The sequence below is a fragment of the Hippocampus zosterae genome, chromosome 6 (assembly GCF_025434085.1).
Source record: "Hippocampus zosterae strain Florida chromosome 6, ASM2543408v3, whole genome shotgun sequence".
Taxonomy (NCBI): domain Eukaryota; kingdom Metazoa; phylum Chordata; class Actinopteri; order Syngnathiformes; family Syngnathidae; genus Hippocampus; species Hippocampus zosterae.
In genome coordinates, this window is record NC_067456.1 from 11,384,993 (window position 1) to 11,404,868 (window position 19,876).

The 19,876-nt window shown below is 40.8% G+C and overlaps 4 protein-coding genes across 13 annotated transcripts; 2 read left to right on the forward strand and 2 right to left on the reverse strand.

Annotated features, from left to right (window-relative positions):
• The first annotated feature begins 35 nt into the window (after positions 1 to 35).
• Positions 36 to 2,224, forward strand: psmd9 (proteasome 26S subunit, non-ATPase 9). Its single transcript, XM_052067842.1, has 6 exons — positions 36 to 269; positions 352 to 451; positions 911 to 1,104; positions 1,180 to 1,281; positions 1,996 to 2,084; positions 2,153 to 2,224. Exons 1-6 carry the CDS (start codon positions 51 to 53, stop codon positions 2,181 to 2,183), a joined length of 735 nt encoding a protein of 244 aa, XP_051923802.1. The 5' UTR covers positions 36 to 50; the 3' UTR covers positions 2,184 to 2,224.
• gtf2h3 (general transcription factor IIH, polypeptide 3) lies at positions 1,959 to 6,696 on the reverse strand. 3 transcript variants are annotated; one of them, XM_052067841.1, is made up of 13 exons: positions 6,469 to 6,693; positions 6,314 to 6,393; positions 6,135 to 6,241; positions 5,498 to 5,640; positions 5,250 to 5,312; positions 4,784 to 4,813; positions 4,689 to 4,717; positions 4,517 to 4,591; positions 4,370 to 4,423; positions 4,006 to 4,074; positions 3,790 to 3,925; positions 2,525 to 2,561; positions 1,959 to 2,443 (listed from the first exon to the last, which is right to left on the reverse strand). In XM_052067841.1, the coding sequence occupies exons 1-13, from the start codon at positions 6,476 to 6,478 to the stop codon at positions 2,377 to 2,379; spliced, it is 900 nt and encodes a 299-aa protein (XP_051923801.1). In that variant the 5' UTR covers positions 6,479 to 6,693; the 3' UTR covers positions 1,959 to 2,376. The 3 variants fall into 3 exon arrangements, 2 of the variants coding, with proteins under 2 accessions (XP_051923801.1, XP_051923800.1); XR_007962690.1 differs by having other exon boundaries at positions 4,006 to 4,102; positions 4,689 to 4,813; positions 6,469 to 6,696; XM_052067840.1 differs by having other exon boundaries at positions 4,689 to 4,813; positions 6,469 to 6,694.
• Positions 6,697 to 7,977: 1,281 nt separating this feature from the next.
• LOC127602030 (Rieske domain-containing protein-like) lies at positions 7,978 to 9,813 on the reverse strand. 3 transcript variants are annotated; one of them, XM_052067847.1, is made up of 5 exons: positions 9,712 to 9,813; positions 9,213 to 9,288; positions 8,900 to 9,123; positions 8,614 to 8,648; positions 7,978 to 8,537 (listed from the first exon to the last, which is right to left on the reverse strand). In XM_052067847.1, the coding sequence occupies exons 3-5, from the start codon at positions 9,096 to 9,098 to the stop codon at positions 8,262 to 8,264; spliced, it is 510 nt and encodes a 169-aa protein (XP_051923807.1). In that variant the 5' UTR covers positions 9,099 to 9,123; positions 9,213 to 9,288; positions 9,712 to 9,813; the 3' UTR covers positions 7,978 to 8,261. The 3 variants fall into 3 exon arrangements, with proteins under 3 accessions (XP_051923807.1, XP_051923805.1, XP_051923806.1); XM_052067845.1 differs by having other exon boundaries at positions 9,213 to 9,309; XM_052067846.1 differs by lacking the exon at positions 9,213 to 9,288 and having other exon boundaries at positions 9,711 to 9,813.
• Positions 9,814 to 9,999: 186 nt separating this feature from the next.
• On the forward strand, positions 10,000 to 19,528 carry LOC127602009 (uncharacterized). Of its 6 annotated transcripts, none has more exons than XM_052067806.1 (16): positions 10,829 to 10,973; positions 11,699 to 11,883; positions 11,954 to 12,142; positions 13,072 to 13,163; positions 13,236 to 13,691; positions 14,145 to 14,307; positions 14,408 to 14,505; positions 14,807 to 15,019; positions 15,185 to 15,272; positions 15,374 to 15,495; positions 15,589 to 15,694; positions 16,085 to 16,156; positions 16,240 to 16,349; positions 16,555 to 18,498; positions 19,000 to 19,093; positions 19,170 to 19,528. In XM_052067806.1, the coding sequence occupies exons 4-16, from the start codon at positions 13,105 to 13,107 to the stop codon at positions 19,314 to 19,316; spliced, it is 3,672 nt and encodes a 1,223-aa protein (XP_051923766.1). In that variant the 5' UTR covers positions 10,829 to 10,973; positions 11,699 to 11,883; positions 11,954 to 12,142; positions 13,072 to 13,104; the 3' UTR covers positions 19,317 to 19,528. The 6 variants fall into 6 exon arrangements, with proteins under 6 accessions (XP_051923763.1, XP_051923764.1, XP_051923766.1 ...); XM_052067808.1 differs by having other exon boundaries at positions 11,699 to 11,784; XM_052067807.1 differs by having other exon boundaries at positions 10,882 to 10,973; positions 11,738 to 11,883.
• The last annotated feature ends 348 nt before the right edge of the window (positions 19,529 to 19,876 follow it).

A 19,876-nucleotide genomic window follows, 5' to 3' on the forward strand; every position in this document is an offset into this window, starting at 1 on the left:
TACACACTCTTTGACGTTTCCGCCTCGAGTTTTAAATCTACCCGGACACAATGCGGCGTAACGCACAGGTTTCCCTGCGTGACACAAGACCGTTCCACCTGAATTACAAAATCTGCCCGGACACGATTGTGCTGCACAACAAGGAAGTCGCAATGAAGATGACAAACGAAATTTGTCGAGAAACCTCCATGGATGATGTTAAAAACCTTATTAAAAAGAAAGATGACATCGAAGAGCAGATTAAAGCTTACTACGACGTCCTGGAAGATGTAAGTTGCCGGAATATTACCATCAGTTTGTCGCCGATATTGCGAAGTGGTTGTATCTTTGCTGGACTTTTTGTTTTTATAGCAAGGGGTCGGACTTGATGGTCCCTTGGTGGACGCAGAAGGCTACCCGAGAGCTGACGTCAACTTGTACCAAATAAGAACCGCCAGACACAACATTTCATGTAAGTAACTTAGCGGTTTTTATTTCTGGCGTTTTCTACACGATGACGTGACGTCAACTCACTGTATACGGCATTAAACGCAACTAAATCAAGCCTCTCAATTGAATATTTTAAAGAACTAATATTAGACAAGTACTACATTCATGGGGTAAAAATACAAAGTTAGCAAGAAAAATGTTCAACATTTGAGACATTTTACCAAAGTACAGGAAACTATTAGCCAAAAATATACGAATTCCCCCCAAAAATACAGAAACACTAACATTCCTAATTGCCTTACAACTGTAAAGAAATAAAGGTGTATCATCAAGCTGAACGAAGTAAAACGACTCATCCTTTTAATACATCTGACACAAGTCGGACCTTCTCCAGTCGTGACCATTTTTATCTGCCTTGTAAATCAATGTGTACGTCTCAAACTCTACAGTAATGGACGTCTCTCACCGTTTGCCGTGGCAGGCCTGCAGAACGACCACAAGGCCATCATGGCGGAGATCGAAGATGCCTTGCACAGGCTGCACGCTCGGGAGAAAGCCAAGCACCTACACGACCGGACGGAAGCTCTCGAAGAGGCCATGGAACAGCAGGACACGCTCCCGGCCGCTTTTGCGCGGGTGGATGCAGTCATGCAGGGTTCTCCCGCCTCCGCAGCCGTGAGTGATGGGGGACACTTTGGCGGCGGTGTTTGAGAGCCTTTCTTGACTTTTTGCTTTCCTTTCTTGCAAAAGGGCCTCAAAGTGGGAGATGAAGTCATTGAGTTTGGTTCAGTGAATACTGGCAACTTCCAGAACCTCCACAACATTTCCTCTGTAGTGCAGCACAGTGAAGGGGTAAGGCTCCAGATGGACGCTTCAACGTGTCTTAATATGTCAAGATGCGAAGATGGCTTGCCTGAATGTGACAAGGCCACTAACAATACTTTTCCTCTATAAAATACCAAAAGCAACCATGAAAATCTGATTTTCATGACAAAATAATGTATTTACAATCAATTATCAGTGTAACAGTTGAATATTTGGGGAAATTTTACAAACTAACTGCACGCTAATTTGTAGTAGTTTTCAGTGTGTGCGTGCACATTATATCATTGCTTCTACTTCAAAATTGAAATAATCTGCATCATCTTTTCTTTCTTTTGTGACACTCTTTGTAGATTTAACATTACAAGCACTTGGATCAATCTTTAGCTCCTTGGAACAGTTGATGTCCAGAGATTTGTGAAAACCCATCCACATGGGCTCCAACCACCAAAAAGCTCTTTTTCCACTATTGGCAAACTCATCAACCACAGTGAAAACACATCTAACCAATTCACTGTTGACAAATCCCTCCTTCTGTTCTTCCAATCTAAAATCGTGTCCATGTATAACTCTCTGGCTGCATTAGTTCCCTTCCTTGGGCTCCCGATCCCTTGCCGCATCAAATTCAAAATTCTTACATCAAGCCACCCATAACCACCCCCCGCGCCCCACACACACACCCTAAAGACTTGCCCCATAACCTGCAATAAGTGCAGCAATACTGTTTTATTTTGTTTTTCTCAGAAGCCGCTGCGCGTAACAGTGGTGCGCGGAGATCAGAAAACCCACATGAGCTTGACTCCGCAGCGGTGGTCTGGCCAGGGTCTGATGGGGTGAGTTCATAGCACGGTGTATTTACAATATGATTGGCCACACATCATTATGCATGTTTTCTTGCCAGATGTAAGATCGTCCCCATGCCTCCACGTTGAGCCTCTTGATCTTCATGTAAATAAAGACCTTTTCAAATTCAGACAGTGTTTTTTTTTAGTTTTTTTTTTTTTAGTTTCTACATTTGAAAAAATATTCATCACTGGATAAACAGGATTCAAAATTACAAATTGTAACGGATTGATCATATACAATATTCATTAATTCGGCTGCTGAGGTAATAGAAAAAAATGATCACGATGCTTTGAATTTCTTCTTTTTGCCTTTGACCATTTGTGGGAGCTGGATTTTGAAAGCCGTCCTACAAAACACAAACAATTATTCAACACAAAATGTAATGTTTAAATATAAATGTGATTAAAAATACTTTTTTTAAACTCACTCGCAGGTAGTACAGATAGGGCTGAAGTTGCAGAATACTGTGGTGGAGAAAGAAGTAACAATTATAAAATTGAGATTAATTACTGATATTTTTCTTTGAAACTTGACTGTATAAAATGAAAAACAAATTTTTAATACAACTTCATGGACCATATCTATGGCAACACCCAGTAGCGTTCCGTCAGGGCCAGCAAGGCTTTCTCTGCTGGCCTAAACATTCTCAGAAAAGTCAATTTATTAAATTGACTTTTCTGAGAATAATAAATTTGTTATTTTATTTTCATAAATATGTAAACAAAATTATTCTCTGTATTCTTTACGTCATATTATTTCCACTTGGTCGCTTGGCTTTCAATGTTATTTTAAAGAACAAAAAGTTATCTTAATTAACATTGAAAGCCACTCGATAAAAAAAGTATTTATTATGGTAGAGTTTTTTAACCAATCATATTTCAGCTACCTTGTGTTGCCAGGTAAATTAAACTTGCACGGGGCCTTCAGATTAAACGGAGCAGGCCCCTTTGCGCTGTAAGTGAACGGGCACAGTCAGGTTGCAATAGCCAATCAGATCACGAGTCTCAGACTTCCTGCTCTTAATTGTGAATGCATACTTGATGGTTTTAAATGCTCCTGAATTTAAGTGCTGTTTGACGAGCCTATATTGTGTTAATGTACTGTATGTGACGTCATTGGAAGGCCTACGGTTGAAATGCACGGCCCGCCACATGCATCAGGTGTTCCCAACACCTGAGACATGTCTGATGGAAAGATCGGGAGGGATTCGAATTTCTGTTTATTTGAAGAAGCTGCGGTTTAGAGGATTGAAAATGTGTCATTTATGGGAACATGACATCCATTCCAGCAGATGGCGAGTATATTTCAAAGAGTTTGATGCTATAAATGTTTTCGCTATGCGTTAGCCTACCAATTGGAACTCATACCAGAAATTAGGAAATTGTGCCTCTTCTCATTATATATATATATATATATATATATATATATATATATATTATATTAGAACTTTGATCTTGAGCAAAAAATAATTTGTCTGAAGAAAAAAAAATCTCTAATTTTAGGCCTTTTTCCTGGAAAAAAATTATAATTGTCAAGACTTTTTAAAAATCATAGCAAACCTTTTTTTTCATCAGATAAAATTGCTGTTGTGGTACTATTCCAACTTTTTTCCCTGATTAAAAAAAATATTCTCATAATTTTACAGCTTGTTTGCTTAAACCACAAATTAGATATTCAGACTTTAGCACTTACTGGAGAGGCAAACGGAGCAGACGTAACCAATCTGGATGAGGTTGCGGTGGCAGAAGCACGCCGCCCTGTAGTCAACGTGGGCCGGCGGCGGCAGCAACAGCTGTGAACGTTGCTCGCCGTCTGGCAGGAACACCCACTGTGCCGTAAAGTCACACAAACTTTTATAGCCCCTTGATATACATTACCTATAGACGTGAAAAGAGTGGCGGCGGTCACCAGCAGGTACTGAGCCATAGCCGCCTTCTGGGGAATTTTCAGGTACAAGCCTCCCGTTATATCGCAAGCCTGTCGGTTCAGAAAGAAGCAAGGACAACTGGCTTTTCAATCAGAATCATCTTAATTGGCCAAGTATGTAGAACACACAAGGAATTTGTCTCCGGTAGTATAGGCTACACTAGTATCATCAATAATCAGGACTCTCCCTTTCGTCAAACTTTTAAACAGCAGCTAGTATTACTATTTCATAATTATTTATCATGACTACAGTATTCACAGCGACCATGATCTTTTCATCTCTAGTGAAGATGTATCACTAAGTAGGGCGTGAGTGTGTAAAAAGAGCTCATAGGGCAATAATTACTTGCTGTAGCAGCCCTGAGTCCGACTCCAGCACGCACGCATCTATCAGGATGCTCTGTTTTGAAAACAAAGAATTTGACAAATGTTAATAAAAACATAGTAAGAGGATGAATGACTGTGTTCAAATTGGCAACAAATGAATCCTGACCTGCTTCTGGGCGGCGAAGATCACATTCATGAAGTTCATGTACTGCAGGGCGCAGTCGTCTGCTGCCTTTATCACCTAATCAAGCCCATTTATTCGATTGAAATTCCAATGCATACATATTACAAGACTGATTTCACCACAATACATCATTCACACACATGCAAAAGCTTACCAAAATTCGCGATTTTACCTCCTGTCCCACTGACAAAAAGGGAAAAAAAATTACACATGAAAGACAATTTATGACTAAAATAGTCATGGAAGTACCTTCAAGTTCCTTTGAGACTCTGTTAATATCTGATTTGAAATAATTAAGAGATTAATTGCTGAAAAATATGAAAGGGGATTATGTATCCCCCTGTGTTTTTATTTTGTATTATATATTTATATCACTGTTGAATCATTGTCAAAGTTTGTTCCTCTCCTTTTATTTAAACTGTATTATTTCATTGATATTGTCTTACATTTTGTCATGTAATTTCTAATGGTCTGTTTTGCAATCTATTTTTTCCCCAAAATATTATTTTACGGTATGGTTTCATCAATAATTTCTAATTGCTTTTATATGTTACAATGTATATGTATATTGTAATCCATTTGTAGTGTTTCATAGTTTGTCGAAAATGATGAAATATATTCTGTGCAATATGTAGTTGTGAATATATATATTGAGTTATTTGTCTAGTGTCGTATAGTCCAAACAACAAAGATGCAGATTGTTGGGGAAGGATACAGCAGAGAGCTTTGGCGAGGGATCCAGCGAGCAAAGTGTCTGTGGAACCTCCTGTCACTTCAACTGCAAAGTGAACACATTGAAAATATGCTTTAATCATTAAAGCCCCCCAGTACCCCCTTTTCAAAGCGAATCCTCAATATGATCATCAAACTGTGATGCAATACAGTTCAGTTGTATTTAAATTGGAAGTACACTACATTCTGTGTCCATTGTGTCATCATTATTAAGTAGTGGCGTCAACCTACTGTTGGACATCAAGTTTCTGATCCGGTCAGCAATGATGCCGTTGGCGATAGACAGCAGCTCATACTTGCCATCGCCGCTAGAGCATGCATCGTCTGGGGTGCCGTTGCCGTCTGGGTGACTTTGACTGGGATACAGGAAGTGACTGAAATGAAAAGCATGACATTGAGTCTCTTCATACACAAGCAATTTCGATCAAATCAAGAAATGTTGATACATTAAATTAGGGATGTCAAATTCATTTTTGTTGCAGGCCACATTTCAATATCGGTTTCCCTTAGGGTCGTTAAGACTGTCAAAACATATCAATGTTTAACCCCCTCCTCATAGTATAACACATACAGTGCATTACAAGTTGATGGATAACTAGTTTTTCAGTCAAGTCAAATCAATAGTTTGTTGAACTTTTAAAGTTACTGTAAAAAAATCATTTCATATTACGTCGGATAATTTGAAATTTTGGTGATTTTTATCAAGCATCATAGAAGTTGACATGCTTGATTTGCTTTCGTGAGGCATATAAAACGATATGGCATGCAAGATTTGGCCCCCGGGCCTCGAGTTTGACACCAGCCGTAGAGATAGACATAGACACAGACAGACAGGGAGAGAGAGAGAGAGAGACGAATGGCGTAAAACCTGTCTTGGCAGTGGCTGGCGATGACGGCTAGCTTGTTATTCCTGCTCATGGCCACGTGAGAATTAGCCATCACCATAACAGCGTCCATACATTTGGACAGCGTGAACTAGGGGCCACAGAACAAACAGTTTATGAGGGATAGCATTAGGATTACTGTTTGGTTTCCTCATTCACGTACCTCCGGCTCACGCTGGGCTTGCTGGCCCCACCAAATAGGGTTAACGTCCACGACGATGACCAACAGGCTGATTTCCTCCTCTGCGGAAAAAAGAAATGTATAAGTTGAAAAAGATGCATTATTTATTTCTACACGAAAAGCCAACCAAAACCAACCTGATGCCATCACGACGGATCACTTGCAAGTTTTATCCTCTTTTATCGTTCACATTTTCTAAAAACACAGAAACCGACGAATAAAAAACTCCAATTGGGCAAAATATCGGCGCTAAAATCAATTTGATCAAATCAAGAAATGTGTGACAGTGAAGCAATGTAATATTATTAACTCTTTGTCGCAGGTGATGACGTTTGACCGCTTCTCTTTCTCTCTTCTTTTAGATTAAAATGGTGCACTGCTGCCCCCTGTCGCATGCAGCCGTTTGGAGTGGCTAGTTCTAATTATTCAATGCAATTTACTGTATTCATCTACAGTATATGTAAGTAAGAAGACCTTTATTAGTCTCGCAATGGAGAAATTCCCAATTCACAGGAGCAAAGTTATGAAAGGAATAAGTAGAACAACAATGGCATACAATAAAGCTTTATTTATATAGCACTTTGAAAACAGCTGCATCTGTAACAAAGCGCTTTACAGAACATTGAACAAAATAATGCAACATAACACACAACATAAAACATTGACAATCGGGGCGTTCTTCGTGCGAACATTAAAATAAAGCCAGTTAAATACAGAAAACTCACTCATTAAAGTATGATTGAAATTCATTAAAATGTGAAATAATTTAAAAGGATGCCCATTAAGTATAACAAGGGGTAGGACTAGATACGTTTCTTCCTTTTTCCTACTCATTTGAACATAGAATTGTGATGACTGTTTTTTCTTTTCCTTTTTACAATTTTTGCTTGCCTTCACTTTTGTCAATTTGTTGTTGTGTTGTGTGTTTCGTTTGTTCAATAAACAAACAAGTAGTGTTGCATAGTCATAAATTTACATTGACCTTAAATAATAAACATGAACTATTTATGCAATGGCAATCTAATTACTCTAGTGTATTCATTTACATGAATGAATGTGCTAAATGTAAATAAAGCTAATTGAATATACAGTAATTGATTCAACTGTCCATTATTCATTTAAACTGTGGAATATTTTCAACTATACTGAACATATATAATTATAGGAAATATATTTTTGTCATCAGTTATTGCATTTCTTATTCAAATATTTTACAAACTATTTACTACTATTTATTTGTTGGGTTTTAATTTATTCCAAATAGATACTGATGTTGTAGTGGCACATTCACCTGACTTCGGTGCAGGCACTGGTGACGGTCTGAATGATTGTCTTCATTTTGTGTGCTCTGCAATTGCCTGACAACCATTTTAGGGTGAAGGGCACCTTTTCTCCAAGTCATCTATCTGGGATGGGCTCCGGCACTATGCAACCCTAAATAGCATACTCTGTGTAGAGAATTGGATGAATGGATTTACTTAAAATATTTGGAGTTACTTGTTCATTCATTTAATGGCTGATTGAAGAATTTACAGTATACCTAAAAATATAGTTCCTCCTTTCCACAGAGGTTTCTTGTAACCAAAACATTTAAGTTCCAGTGGAGGCCCACGTATACATGATTTGGTGGATGTTTTTTTTCTCCCCCTCCCCCACCCCCCATTTTTCCTGGAAATGCATATTGAATGATTATTAGCTTATTAGTATTTTTTTCTTCAATTCAACAGGCATCAGTTGTAAGATTTTCACAATTTGTAAGCCAACCCAGTTCCTATCCCCACAAACAGTGATGGTCCACTACATGTATACTGTATGTATCCACTGTACTCATAAAATAATGATTTGACCACAAGAATAAAACATAGTGTCTCTCATAATACAGCAAAGAGACATATTGTACAGTACATACAAAACATGACATATTCTCTTGTCAGCTGACTTTTTGGATCCGTAAATTGGACCTGTATCTGTCAGTTTGGTAGTAATCGGACTCAATGGTCTCTCTGGAGTCATTCAGTGTGACGTATATGTCCTCATTCACTACAGTAACTTTGTGGACCCTCTGTTTGACACCTTTGGACCGCCAGTGAGTTATCAGAGGTTTGACGGTGGGGTTATCCACGGCTTGGTACAGCCCCTCGCCTTCCACCAGTGTGATCTTGTACTTGTGCCATGGACAGACGATGCACACGCGGCCATTGAATTCCTGATGGATTAGTAAGATCGACACAAAGCTGAGATGTCATATTGATAATAGAATATGCAGGCGCTAGAAAGTTCACCTCAATATCTCCAAGTTCCAAAGCACCGCCAGCATCTGTTGCCGTCAAAGTAATATGTTAGTTTGCTTTTTTCCTTCATTAATTTATCACAGTAAACAATTCTTTACAATGCTTTACGAAGAGATAGCAAAGAAGGCGCCACAAGATGCAGAGGGAGATATGCTGGCACAAGAGGCAATTATTTTGGTGAAAGATGGAAAAGGAACCTATGCTTGTGAAAGAAGTGGCCTGAAGATGAAGTAATGCTGGATGACAAAGATATTGTATTCAACTGAAGGACTCTTACGGTAACAGCGCATGTCCATGGCATGGAACTCCCCGTGGTGATAAACTACAAGGATATCCCGACATCCATTCACCAGCTTGGTCACACGGCCACGCCTGATGATGTCATTACGTTTCCCGACAAAATGAGAGGATGGTGGGGGAGGATGGGGAGGAACAGATGAAGATGAGATCTGCCAAGTCTTCTCCTCGGAGGACATGTTGGTTACTTGCTACATGGGCATTCATGATCAAGAAAATAATCATGAAGGCTCATCCTCACTGGGACATTTTATTGTATGAATTTTTAGGTAAAACTAGTAAAAATATGCTTACAATCAGAGTTAATATGTTGATGGAATAAGACGCTGAAATATAAAGTGGGAGCTTGGTTGGCACAATATGTGGAACCTATCAGCGTGAGAGATGACGCTGAAAAGTAAAGCGGAAGTTATGGTAGCTAAAGAAGCACCTGTAGAACCTTTAGTGGCAAAAAGAACAGCTGTTTGTGAAAGAACTATGCTGACGGGGGGGCAGGTGAATTTAGTCCTAAATTTGTTTAATTACGTTAATGCTCAGCTGGTAAATACATCGATAGATTTTAAATGGTCTTTTAAAATACGCCACGGTTTGATATTTAGTGAAGAGAACCACAAGCAACAAATATTCGAAAGTGCCGACGGTGTTAAACTTTAACGTTAACCTAAACTCCACACAAATTTGAGACCTAACTCGGTGTCGACTTTCGGTTTTTACATTGAATGTTACAGTACGAGTCTACTAAATTCTATACATACGGATTACTGTTTACATTTCCCAAAAAGATACCTCGACTGCAACAGCCGAGGATTTTTTTGGGGGGGTTGGGGGTTAGCACGACGTGTTAACGACGCTCACCATATTGTGTGTTACCGCTAATACTGTTCCCCGACAAAATATGCAAGCCAATAGAATCGCAGAGTAAAACACCGTCAACGGACCACGGACGCGTAAAAATAACCTGGATGCGTAATTTAATTGAAGTCTCCGGCGGCCATCTTACGTTGCCACTTGATAAAGCAACTGGCTCGGATACATTGGTTTCTCTGCAGCTCGTGGCGTATAGTTGTACCAATGGCTACGGGTGAAGGTCAGTCTACAATTTTGGTTCAAAATTTTTCTCTTGTTAAGAACTAAATATCTTCATTGTGATTATAATCGTTATCTCAGAATGTATATCTCCCAAACTATACTTAAATGGTCGTCTACATTATGTTGTCAGAACCATGAATAATGAAATGGAAGCAAAGGCTATGAGGAAAAATGCCAGGAAATTTATTATATTTGCGCATCAACAATCTATGATGTGCAAACATAACTTCGTAAGTCATGGTTCACGATATTGTGATAAAATACACTAAAAGTTCGTTCGCCTCGAGACTCCTAATACCTCATACAGAGATCCTAGCGTAAAAACACGCATTGATAAAAGAATCTAACTGAAGTTGTTAATAGGAGTGGTAACGTTAGATGTCTGCCCTCTTTCTTCAACCGCAAACGGTCACCGTGAGTCCAGGTTCATTTTAGACGTTCATGCACCCGGCGAAAAGAGTGAGCAACTCCTTTAATTTCGTCCGGCAGAAACACAAGGCGACCGCGGCGGACTGTTTGCATTGTATCATAATTGAAAACAAATATTGAGCGTTAATGTGTTTCCTTTGATACAATAATAACGTTCTTATAAACGTTCTGAGCAGCAATAATAATCAGAATACTCGCATTAATCGATGCAATGTAAATCTCTTAAAACTTCGTGACTAATTGATCTAATCGTATTTTATTGGATTATCAACTTCGAGAACGTCGCCATGGAGACCCAAGTGTGGGGAAATAGCGATAACGCAAACTGTCACAAGGGAGCGACTTAATGCGTCTTTTAATCCCGCGCTAGCAATAAATGAGCACCATCAGATCGTTTTTAGTCAAAAGGCTCGCATATTACGACGTCCCGTATGACGTCCAGTGCACTTTTCAAACATCATCGGACATCGGAAACGTGCGACGCTTTTTCTTCGGCCTTCTTCAACGTGCATCTTGTTTGCACGAAACTCACACTGGTAAGTCAATTTTCTTTTTTCTTTTACGTTTTACATGACAAAAAAAATCCAGTTCTAAAACCCACTTGTCACTTGGTGTCAATCAACATCAATATGACAGTCTTCATTCACTCTTCAACATCAGTTGATGTCATTCAATGTGACGGTCTTCCACACCAATTGATGTCATATTGATATAAAATGCCAACTGAGAAATTAAAGGGTGGGGGAAATGACTCTCAAGTGTCTTATCAACTGCTCAACTATCAGATGAAAATGTTCAGGAAATGATTTTCACTATGGCCAATCTTATTACTTGTTATTGTAAATGTTTGTGAATATTTGCGCTTGTGCAGTCTATTGTCATATGGTCAGTGGCAAGCCATGTATTTGGTACCTGGGCCATGAATGGAGATTAACTTGATTTAATTCACCTCTTTATACCTCTTCCACTGTCACAACACTACTGTATTGTAGAAACTTTCAATACTATACAATATAACAACACACATTGTGCCACGTACATCACCTGGAGTGGTTCAGAGCCAATATTTATCCAATACAGTGCATATCAATAATTTTTTATTTTTATTTCACATTGAGTTGTGGCATCTTGAGGTGTGGCATCAATAGTCTTGTGATGAAAATGTAGTCAATTTAACGAGAAAGGCTGTGTCAATTTAAATGGAGGCCACTATTACAGGTAATATATTTTTCACGTTCTGTCCTGTGCTTTTCTCAAATAGTTTTCTGATGACATCGTGGTCACTGTTATTGACTGACAGAAAGAACAAAGGAGGGGAATCAGCAAAGACACATTGCCATGGCAGCGGTAGGAGGCTTTGTATCATTTGGATCCATCACAGCATATGGATGGATACCGTAATCCCCCAATTCAGCAACCTTTTTGAAACCGAGAGCTACTTTCTGGGTACTGATTACTGGTACTGATTACCAGTTTGATCCATCCATCCATCTTCAATACCACTCTTCCTGAACAGGGTCACGGGAGAAAGGAGTGGTTCGATTGCTGGAGCCTATTCCAGCTGACCTCGGGCGGAAGGCGGACTACACCCTGAACTGGTCACCAGTCAGTCGCGGCGCACATATTGCGACAAACAACCACTCACACCCACATCCACACCATCACTGAGTGGGAACCGATCCCACGTCGCACTCACACAAGTCAGGTACCACTACATCATCAGCGACTCCAGTTTGATACACACTTCAGAAATAATATATTTGCCTAAATTATTTTTATTACAATTATTATTAAGTACTGAAGATATTCATCTATTCAGCTGAAGACACCAATCATGTTGATGATTTCTCATTATAAATAATAATGATGGCACGGTAGAAAACCAAGAGGCAACAATGTATTTCTATCATTCTCTGCAAGTGTTTCTACTTTCCAATGATACCTTCCACAGTATTCCAAGGAAATCACAGTTTCCCATTAGTGGTGAGCTACCTGTATTTATAGTTGGTGACCGCTGTTATACAGCGTTCCCCGCTAAATTCTGTTTCGTTGTTTCCACCACATTATATGAGTGTTTTTTGTAAGTGATTCTTTGGGGTTATCGTGGCTTTTACAGTCCGCTTACTGTACAGTGAGGACCTTGCATGTGGGAAAGGAGCATCACAGTCACCAATACACTTGTCATCTGTTTTTAGAACTCTGGCAGAACAGTAAAACATGAACACACTCAGAAAAGAATCTGTTGTCAGCCACAGCTCATTCCCAGACAGACCGTTACACGCTACAATACATGCATGTACCCAGGCACTAAAATAGGCTACACATATTTTCAATACTTTGTGTTCACGTATGTTTAAAAAGTGTGTTTTACTTAATGTGTTTAAGGCATATGGAAGGGCTAAAACAATATGTCAGCGCACATGTACAGACTCGTGGCAAAAAGTCTCTCCCAACTACTTCAGCTAAAAACCCAGGTTAAAGTTAGCTCCTCCCCGACACACAAAGCTTGTCTGTCACTTGAGATGTGAATAGGTTAACTTGTAAATCGTGAACTGCGAACGTGTGGAATTACTGTATTGATTTCACGCTTCATTGCATAATTGATCATAAATTTGTGTGACTGACCCCCGCCAGGGTCTGTGGAGACAAGTGGAAGATCATCCAATCATGACACTGAGCCTGTTTGAGTGCCTCAAGGTGGTGGGCCTTCAGCATCTTCATGAGCGGTAATTACAAGATCTTGCATTCCAACTAGGGCCGATCAGCACTCATTCCTCTGTCCTCCATATCCTTTTCAGCTTCACTTCAATGGGGATCTGCCACATAGCACATCTCTTAGCCCTCACTTCGGAGGACCTGCCCCTCCTGGACATCCACACGGCCCAAGATAAAAGCCGCCTCTTCAAGCTAATCCACCTTGTCAAAATACTGGAGCAGGAGGGGTTGAGAGTTGGAGAAGTGGCAGATGACCAGGGTGCATCCCATAAGCATTCCGCACTGCAGAGTACCCACATGACGCTACCAAAAAATGCCAGGGCAGACATTAGTAAACGATTAGCCATGTACAATACGTACTCCACGCTGCCACACCCAAAGAATGTCGCGCCCCACCATCACCACCAGCAGCACCCAAAACCCAGAGCTGCAGCCAAGAGGTGCACGGATAAAGCAAGTCATCCAATGCCTGTTTACGAAGCCAAGAGAAAACCAGGGTACAACTACGGACTTCCTCTTCAGCCTGTTTCTGCAAAAAAGTGAGTTGAGTGCTTGTGCAGTCGAGTGAACGACCCACCAGCTGTTCTGAATGATCAAGTGTAAGAAAAGGATGTAAAAAGGGATGCCATAACCTTAATGGTCAATCGGCAAAGAAAGCTAGGATCAGACTCATAAAATAAAATACACATTATAGACATGTAATTCTACTTACAAATTGTATTTATTTATTACTAATAGATGCCATTCCTGAAGTACTTTTATATTCTGTATAATGCTTACTGTATTAAGGACCAATGCCGAAAAATAAGAAAGCATATTGATTTACCGTGAAAATTCTCAAGCATCTGCAATGGTTTTATTTTGCCACACTCCTCCCAAGGAAATGATTGTTTGAGTATCAAACATCAGGTTTGTAGGCAGATGGAAAGGGATGGCATAATTTAATTGTAGTTGCTTCATTTTCTTTCATTTGGACTCTGTGTTGTTTGTAGGCAAACCCATGGGCCTAGGATCATCGTTTGCGTGAGGAAACGACCTCTGACACACGCAGAGAGAAGGAAGGGCCAGACGGATGTGGTGATAACTCCCAGCGAGCAGTGCGTGATTGTGGAAGAAGGCAAAGAAGCTGTGGATCTCACCCAGTACATTCTACAGGTACGACAATTCAAATTTTTAATTTTAAAATGATAATACCCTGAGACACCAATTATTGTCTCCAAAATGCTTAGGTCACATTATCCGATTTGATTTGTAGCACCCGTTCTACTTTGACCAAGTTTTTGGAGAGGATCATTCTAATGAGGAAGTATATAAGAAGACGGCATATCCTCTGGTGCAGCACATGCTCGATGGGTAACGCGTCAACCTACCCATTTGTTTCCTTATATTTATCAATTCACTTCTACAACAGTTTTTTTGTTTTGTTTTTACATTTACTGACTTGGACAGTTGTACGTTTTTTTTTGTTTTGTTTTTTTTAAAGAGATGTTTCCAACTACTATAGACTTTCTCTCTGTATTTAATGGTAGCAGTTTGACAAACTGTAATATTTCATTTCAGCTAAGTTTTATTATTGAAAGGATCTCCCCTGCTTTAACAGACTCTGATTAGTATCTAATGATACTAATTACACCAGTTGTATGTGTATATGTAGGGGGAAGGCCACTTGCTTTGCATTTGGCCAGACAGGCGCGGGCAAGACTCATACCATGATGGGGTCCACTCCTGGGGAAGCGGGTTTATACATGCTGGCGGTCCAGGACATCTTTACCCACTTGTCGGCAACACGCAGCCCGATACTGGTGTACGTCAGCTTCTGTGAGATCTACTGTCGTCAGCTCTATGACCTGCTCAACAACAGGAAAAGGTGTTCTTTTTATTTAGCGGTACATGGGCTCTAAATTAGCTTCAAATGGGACATTACTTATTGGCCACTTTGGCGTCAGAGGTGCGAAACCAGACGTACTTTAGATGTCAAAATTCTCCACCCTGATCTCCTGATGTTCTAAACTCCTGTTTTGATCTTTTTTAGGTTGTTTGTGAGGGAGGATGGTAACAACGTGGTGCATATTGCAGGACTTTATGACGTCAGAGTGGACTCGGTCAACTCACTGCTGAAGGTCGGTATACAACTGCTTTTTAATTTTAAGATAAATGAGGGTCCTTCTGCATCTACTGTATAAAATAATCCCATCTGTATCCCTTTATATTGCTTTTCAAGGTGATTTCACAAGGTTTAGCAGCACGCACAATGAGGGTTAGTGGCGTCAACCCGCTCTCGTCTCGATCTCACGCCTTGCTTCAGATTCAACTCAGATCCCCCAACCAGCAAATCATTGGCAGGTGACCTACAACACTACTGTCAACCTGTTACCTGCATGTTTTACTCATGTACCACAAAACAAGTATACTAATATTGTACTGTTTCTTTCTAAGAATGTGGTTTATTGACTTGGCGGGAAGTGAACGAGCGTCAGATACCACAGCAACAGACTGGCAGACTCGTATGGAGGGAGCTGAGATCAACCAGAGTCTGTTGGCTGTAAGCTACGACAATACTCTCCCTTATGTACTTATTGGCCAATTTGGCATCAGTAGTTGGAAACCAGAGGGTCTGTGGGCGGGGGGGGGGGGGGGGTGTCATAATTGTCTTTCCTCATCCTTTGCAAGTGTAAGATGTAGATGACTTAATTTTCAATATGGTGTCAGAAGTGGGACACCACAGATAAAATTATGTCCTTATCCATTACATGTGTTCGATGCTCATTTATTTTTCATTGTACTTCTTGACTAATTTGGCATTAAAAGTGAGAAATGCAAAGTGAAATGCTCTTTCCTCAACCATTGCATGTGTGAAGTGTTTGTGCTTTTTAGACAATTTTGGCATCACAAACGGGAGACCTGAAGTCATTTTTCATTTTCTCTCCCTCAGCTTAAAGAATGTATCCGCTCCCTTGATCAAGAGCAGCGGCACACACCTTTCAGACAAAGCAAACTTACTCAGGTGCTAAGACATATAGTATATGCAGTCTTTCTGAAATTTTATTTCCAGTTCATGAAACTCTGATTTTTCTTTTCAATGCTTAGGTCCTGAAAGATTCATTTGTTGGCAACTCCATGACTTGCATGATTGCCAACATTTCACCCGGTAACGTTGCCACAGAGCACACTCTGAACACGCTGAGATATGCTGATCGGTAAGTGTTCAGACTGGGAAATTATGTTGTTTTAGTCAACAATGATCCAATTCTCAAATAGGAGTTTGTCAAAGAAAGAAAACATGGAATTTGGCCAAAATGTCTGCTTCAAACACAGACTATATTGCACATGTTATGATAGACCGCACACCGAGGCTGAAGACTTATTTCACAAAGAAATGAACTGCTGCTTTATTTTCCACAGTGTGAAGGAATTGAGGGGTCGCGGCCAAGGACAAGAATGCAAAACCACGCCACCGTCCAAACGTTATGGCATTGGGAAGAGTCTCCCTAAGACCCCAAAGACGACGACACCCAGAGCGTCTTTTGCCGCCATTTCACCTACCCAGAGGATACCCATGGGGTGTCCCGTCGACTGTTCCACGCCTAAAAGCAGCAGACATGGGGAGGGAAGATCTGCAAGAGTCAAACTTGGGGTCAGACTCGAAGACGCAAGGGACTCACAGGAAAAGGGCGATGGACGGCTCGTTTGCGACAAAGAAAACAGGGGCACCAACTTCTCGTGTCAGGAAAGGCCAAGTGAGGGAAGCCAAAACCAGAAAGCAGAAGAGTCAAGAGAAGAAAGTGGAGAAGACGCGACGGTGGACAAGGAGATGCAGCAGCACCTGCTACATTATCACCAGCAGCTCCAGATGTTCATGCCCTTCTCCATCACGCCAACTTCCTCTAGCCGCCGATCCCTCTGCTCCTCCGCATCATCCGCCGGACATCTGGCATTTTCTGCCCGTCCCGGTTCAAAAGACTCTCCGACCGTGTACGACAGCGGGGTCGGAAGCAGTGATTCGTTCGGAAAAGACGCGCCGCAAAGGGTAGATATGAAGTGGCTGACTCATATACAACAGGCTGACCCCGCGGCGGGTGCAGCGGCTGTGTCCTTCAACTCCGGAGAGAACGGAGAGGACTCGCTCGAAATGGACCCTTCGCTCGACGGGCTGTGGACGGACTGTTTAATGTCGGTCCACAAGACACTCTCTGGCTCCCCCGCTGTTGAGCTGCCACATCAGGATGTGCAGTTTGTCCATCCCATCTCCTCAACTTGTGAACTTAAGAGTGTAGTGCGAACCCCCCAGGAAAGGAAAAAGCCACCTAGACTGTTAAAAAATACTCAGGGACACAAACATGTGGAGGATAAAGCAAAAACATCACAGGATAATGCCTTGAGCATTTCCCCCCTTGAGGTCTCCACAGCCTTACTGGTTCAAGGAGATCGGATCAATAGCCAGTCACTTGGGAAAGAAAAAGAGCCACTCATGCATGCAAAGAATACAGACAGACAATTCAACTCCCAGTCTTCCACTTTTGACACTCAAATGACAAAAAAGTACACAAAGGAGCTCACAAATGCAAAGGACGAGGATGCTGATTTATGTCTACCAAACGACTTCCAGTCTCCCACCTCTGCCAAGAAGTTGGCCAAAAAGTACACAAAGGAGCGGCTCACACATGCAAAAAATAAAGATGACAAAACTTACCTCAGGCCGCCGACTTCTGACACCAGATTGACTAGAAAGTGCAGACGGGACCATCTCACACTAGCAAAGGATGAGTCCGAAATCCGCCTCCCGATGGATCACTATTCTCCCACTTCTGAAACCAAACTGGACAATAAATACACAATGAAAGAGCAACTCACACATGCAAACCAAAAACACAGAGAATTTTACTTGCAGTTTCCTACCTCTGACACCAAAGTGGCCAACGAGTATATAATAAAGGAGCATTTAATACATGCAAAGGATGAAGATGCAGACCTCTGTGTCCCCAAAGACCCTTGGCTTCCATTTTCTGACACCGAACTGGCCAATAAGTGCAATTTAGACCGCTTGACACATGCAAAGGATGAGGACACAGACCACTGCCTACCAAAGGACCGCCGTTCCCCCACCTCTAATGCGGGTAATCCGTCAGGGCAGACACGTGGACCTGCCTCATGTGCACCAAAGAAAGCCATCACACCCTCTTCGAATAAGAGTGAAACCCCTGCACCAAATCAGACCGACCGTTCTCCACCAGAACCAGAGCACGCCTGCAAACCTCAACATCATGTCCAAATGGATGATCCTGCAGAGTTGCACTGGAAAGAAAGACCCTGCAACCCAGGGTTTTCCATAACAGTGGATCATGCAAAGTAAGTAACATAGATCAAAATCAGGAGTTAGGGAATATGTCTCCGTACATAGAAAGGTGGTTAATAGTGAGACCACTTTTCTTCCGACAACATTCGATATGATCTAGTTTAGCAATCAGTAGGGCGAAGATCTCCGCCAAGGTGAACTGTGAACAATGGTTTTTGTTTTGGTCCAACCACATTGGGCCTCCAGTCTACTGTCTTTGGTGTCAAATTAGCCAATAAGTACTGTACACAAAAAAGAGACTATATTTCTTTGTCACACTTGTCATTGTGTCAGAGGACTTTCGATTGGCCACTTCTGACACTCGGTGGTTTCATATTAGTTAAAATAATAATAAAAAACAAAGTAGAGTGTAAGTAACTAATGAACCCATTTTTTTCCTACTTTTGGATAGTTAGTCCTTTAGTAATGCTAAAACTGTTGCCATAGCTATTATTTATTTGTTATGTTTCTGTTAACTACCGTGTGACATTCCAAAATTCTTTTCTCAACTCAAGATGGCGTGTCATCCAGGCCCACTGGGAGAAACTGAGGAAGATGGAGCCTTTGCTGCATGAGGAACAGACACTTCTATGCAAGCAGCCTCATATGGTCAGAAGAGTTCAAATTGACTGAAAGTTTTGTAAGTCTTTCATGCTACTCTGATGGACTTCCTGCTTTTTAATAGGCATTTGTGGACTATGTGGACAAGCTGGAGGAGATCCTGGATCGCAACTCTCAGTGTCTGCGCAGCATGAGAACCAAGCTTCGCTTATATCGTATGACCAGCTCCTTTTCTGAGCTTGAGAACAAACAAGGGGCACACAATAGTTAACCAGTGGCTTGAATAAAGCAAGGTCATAAGCAAGTTTGTACATTTTTCACTCAGGAAAAAAAGACAAAAACCTGACATCGAGTTAAATTTAGCTTGTTTTCATCACGTGTAACTGGAAAACCTTTTCCACATTTTGTTTAGTTAATGGTTATAATTTAATGTTCTGTTCGATTGTATGGATATTTTTTATTTAAATTAATAAAATTGTTTTGTGACAGTAAACGGGAAAGGGTCATTTGCTTCACATCATCTTCAATCATATTTAGATATATTTGTGTTTTTTGTCTCACAACGGCTTCTAAATAGTAATAACAAAAACATTCTTGGAGTTACAGTACCAGTAATCCAAAATGTTAGGCTTGAATCAGAATCAGAATCAGAATCATCTTTATTGGCCAAGTATGTAGAACACACAAGGAATTTGTCTCCGGTATAACACGCTGCACTAGTATCATCGTAAACAACAAAATCATTGAACCATTTTAGAGTAACCAGTAGTTTTGAAGTACCATTTTGTGGTGCAAGAAGAGTGACTGTCAGTGACTGTTTAAGGAGTTAAT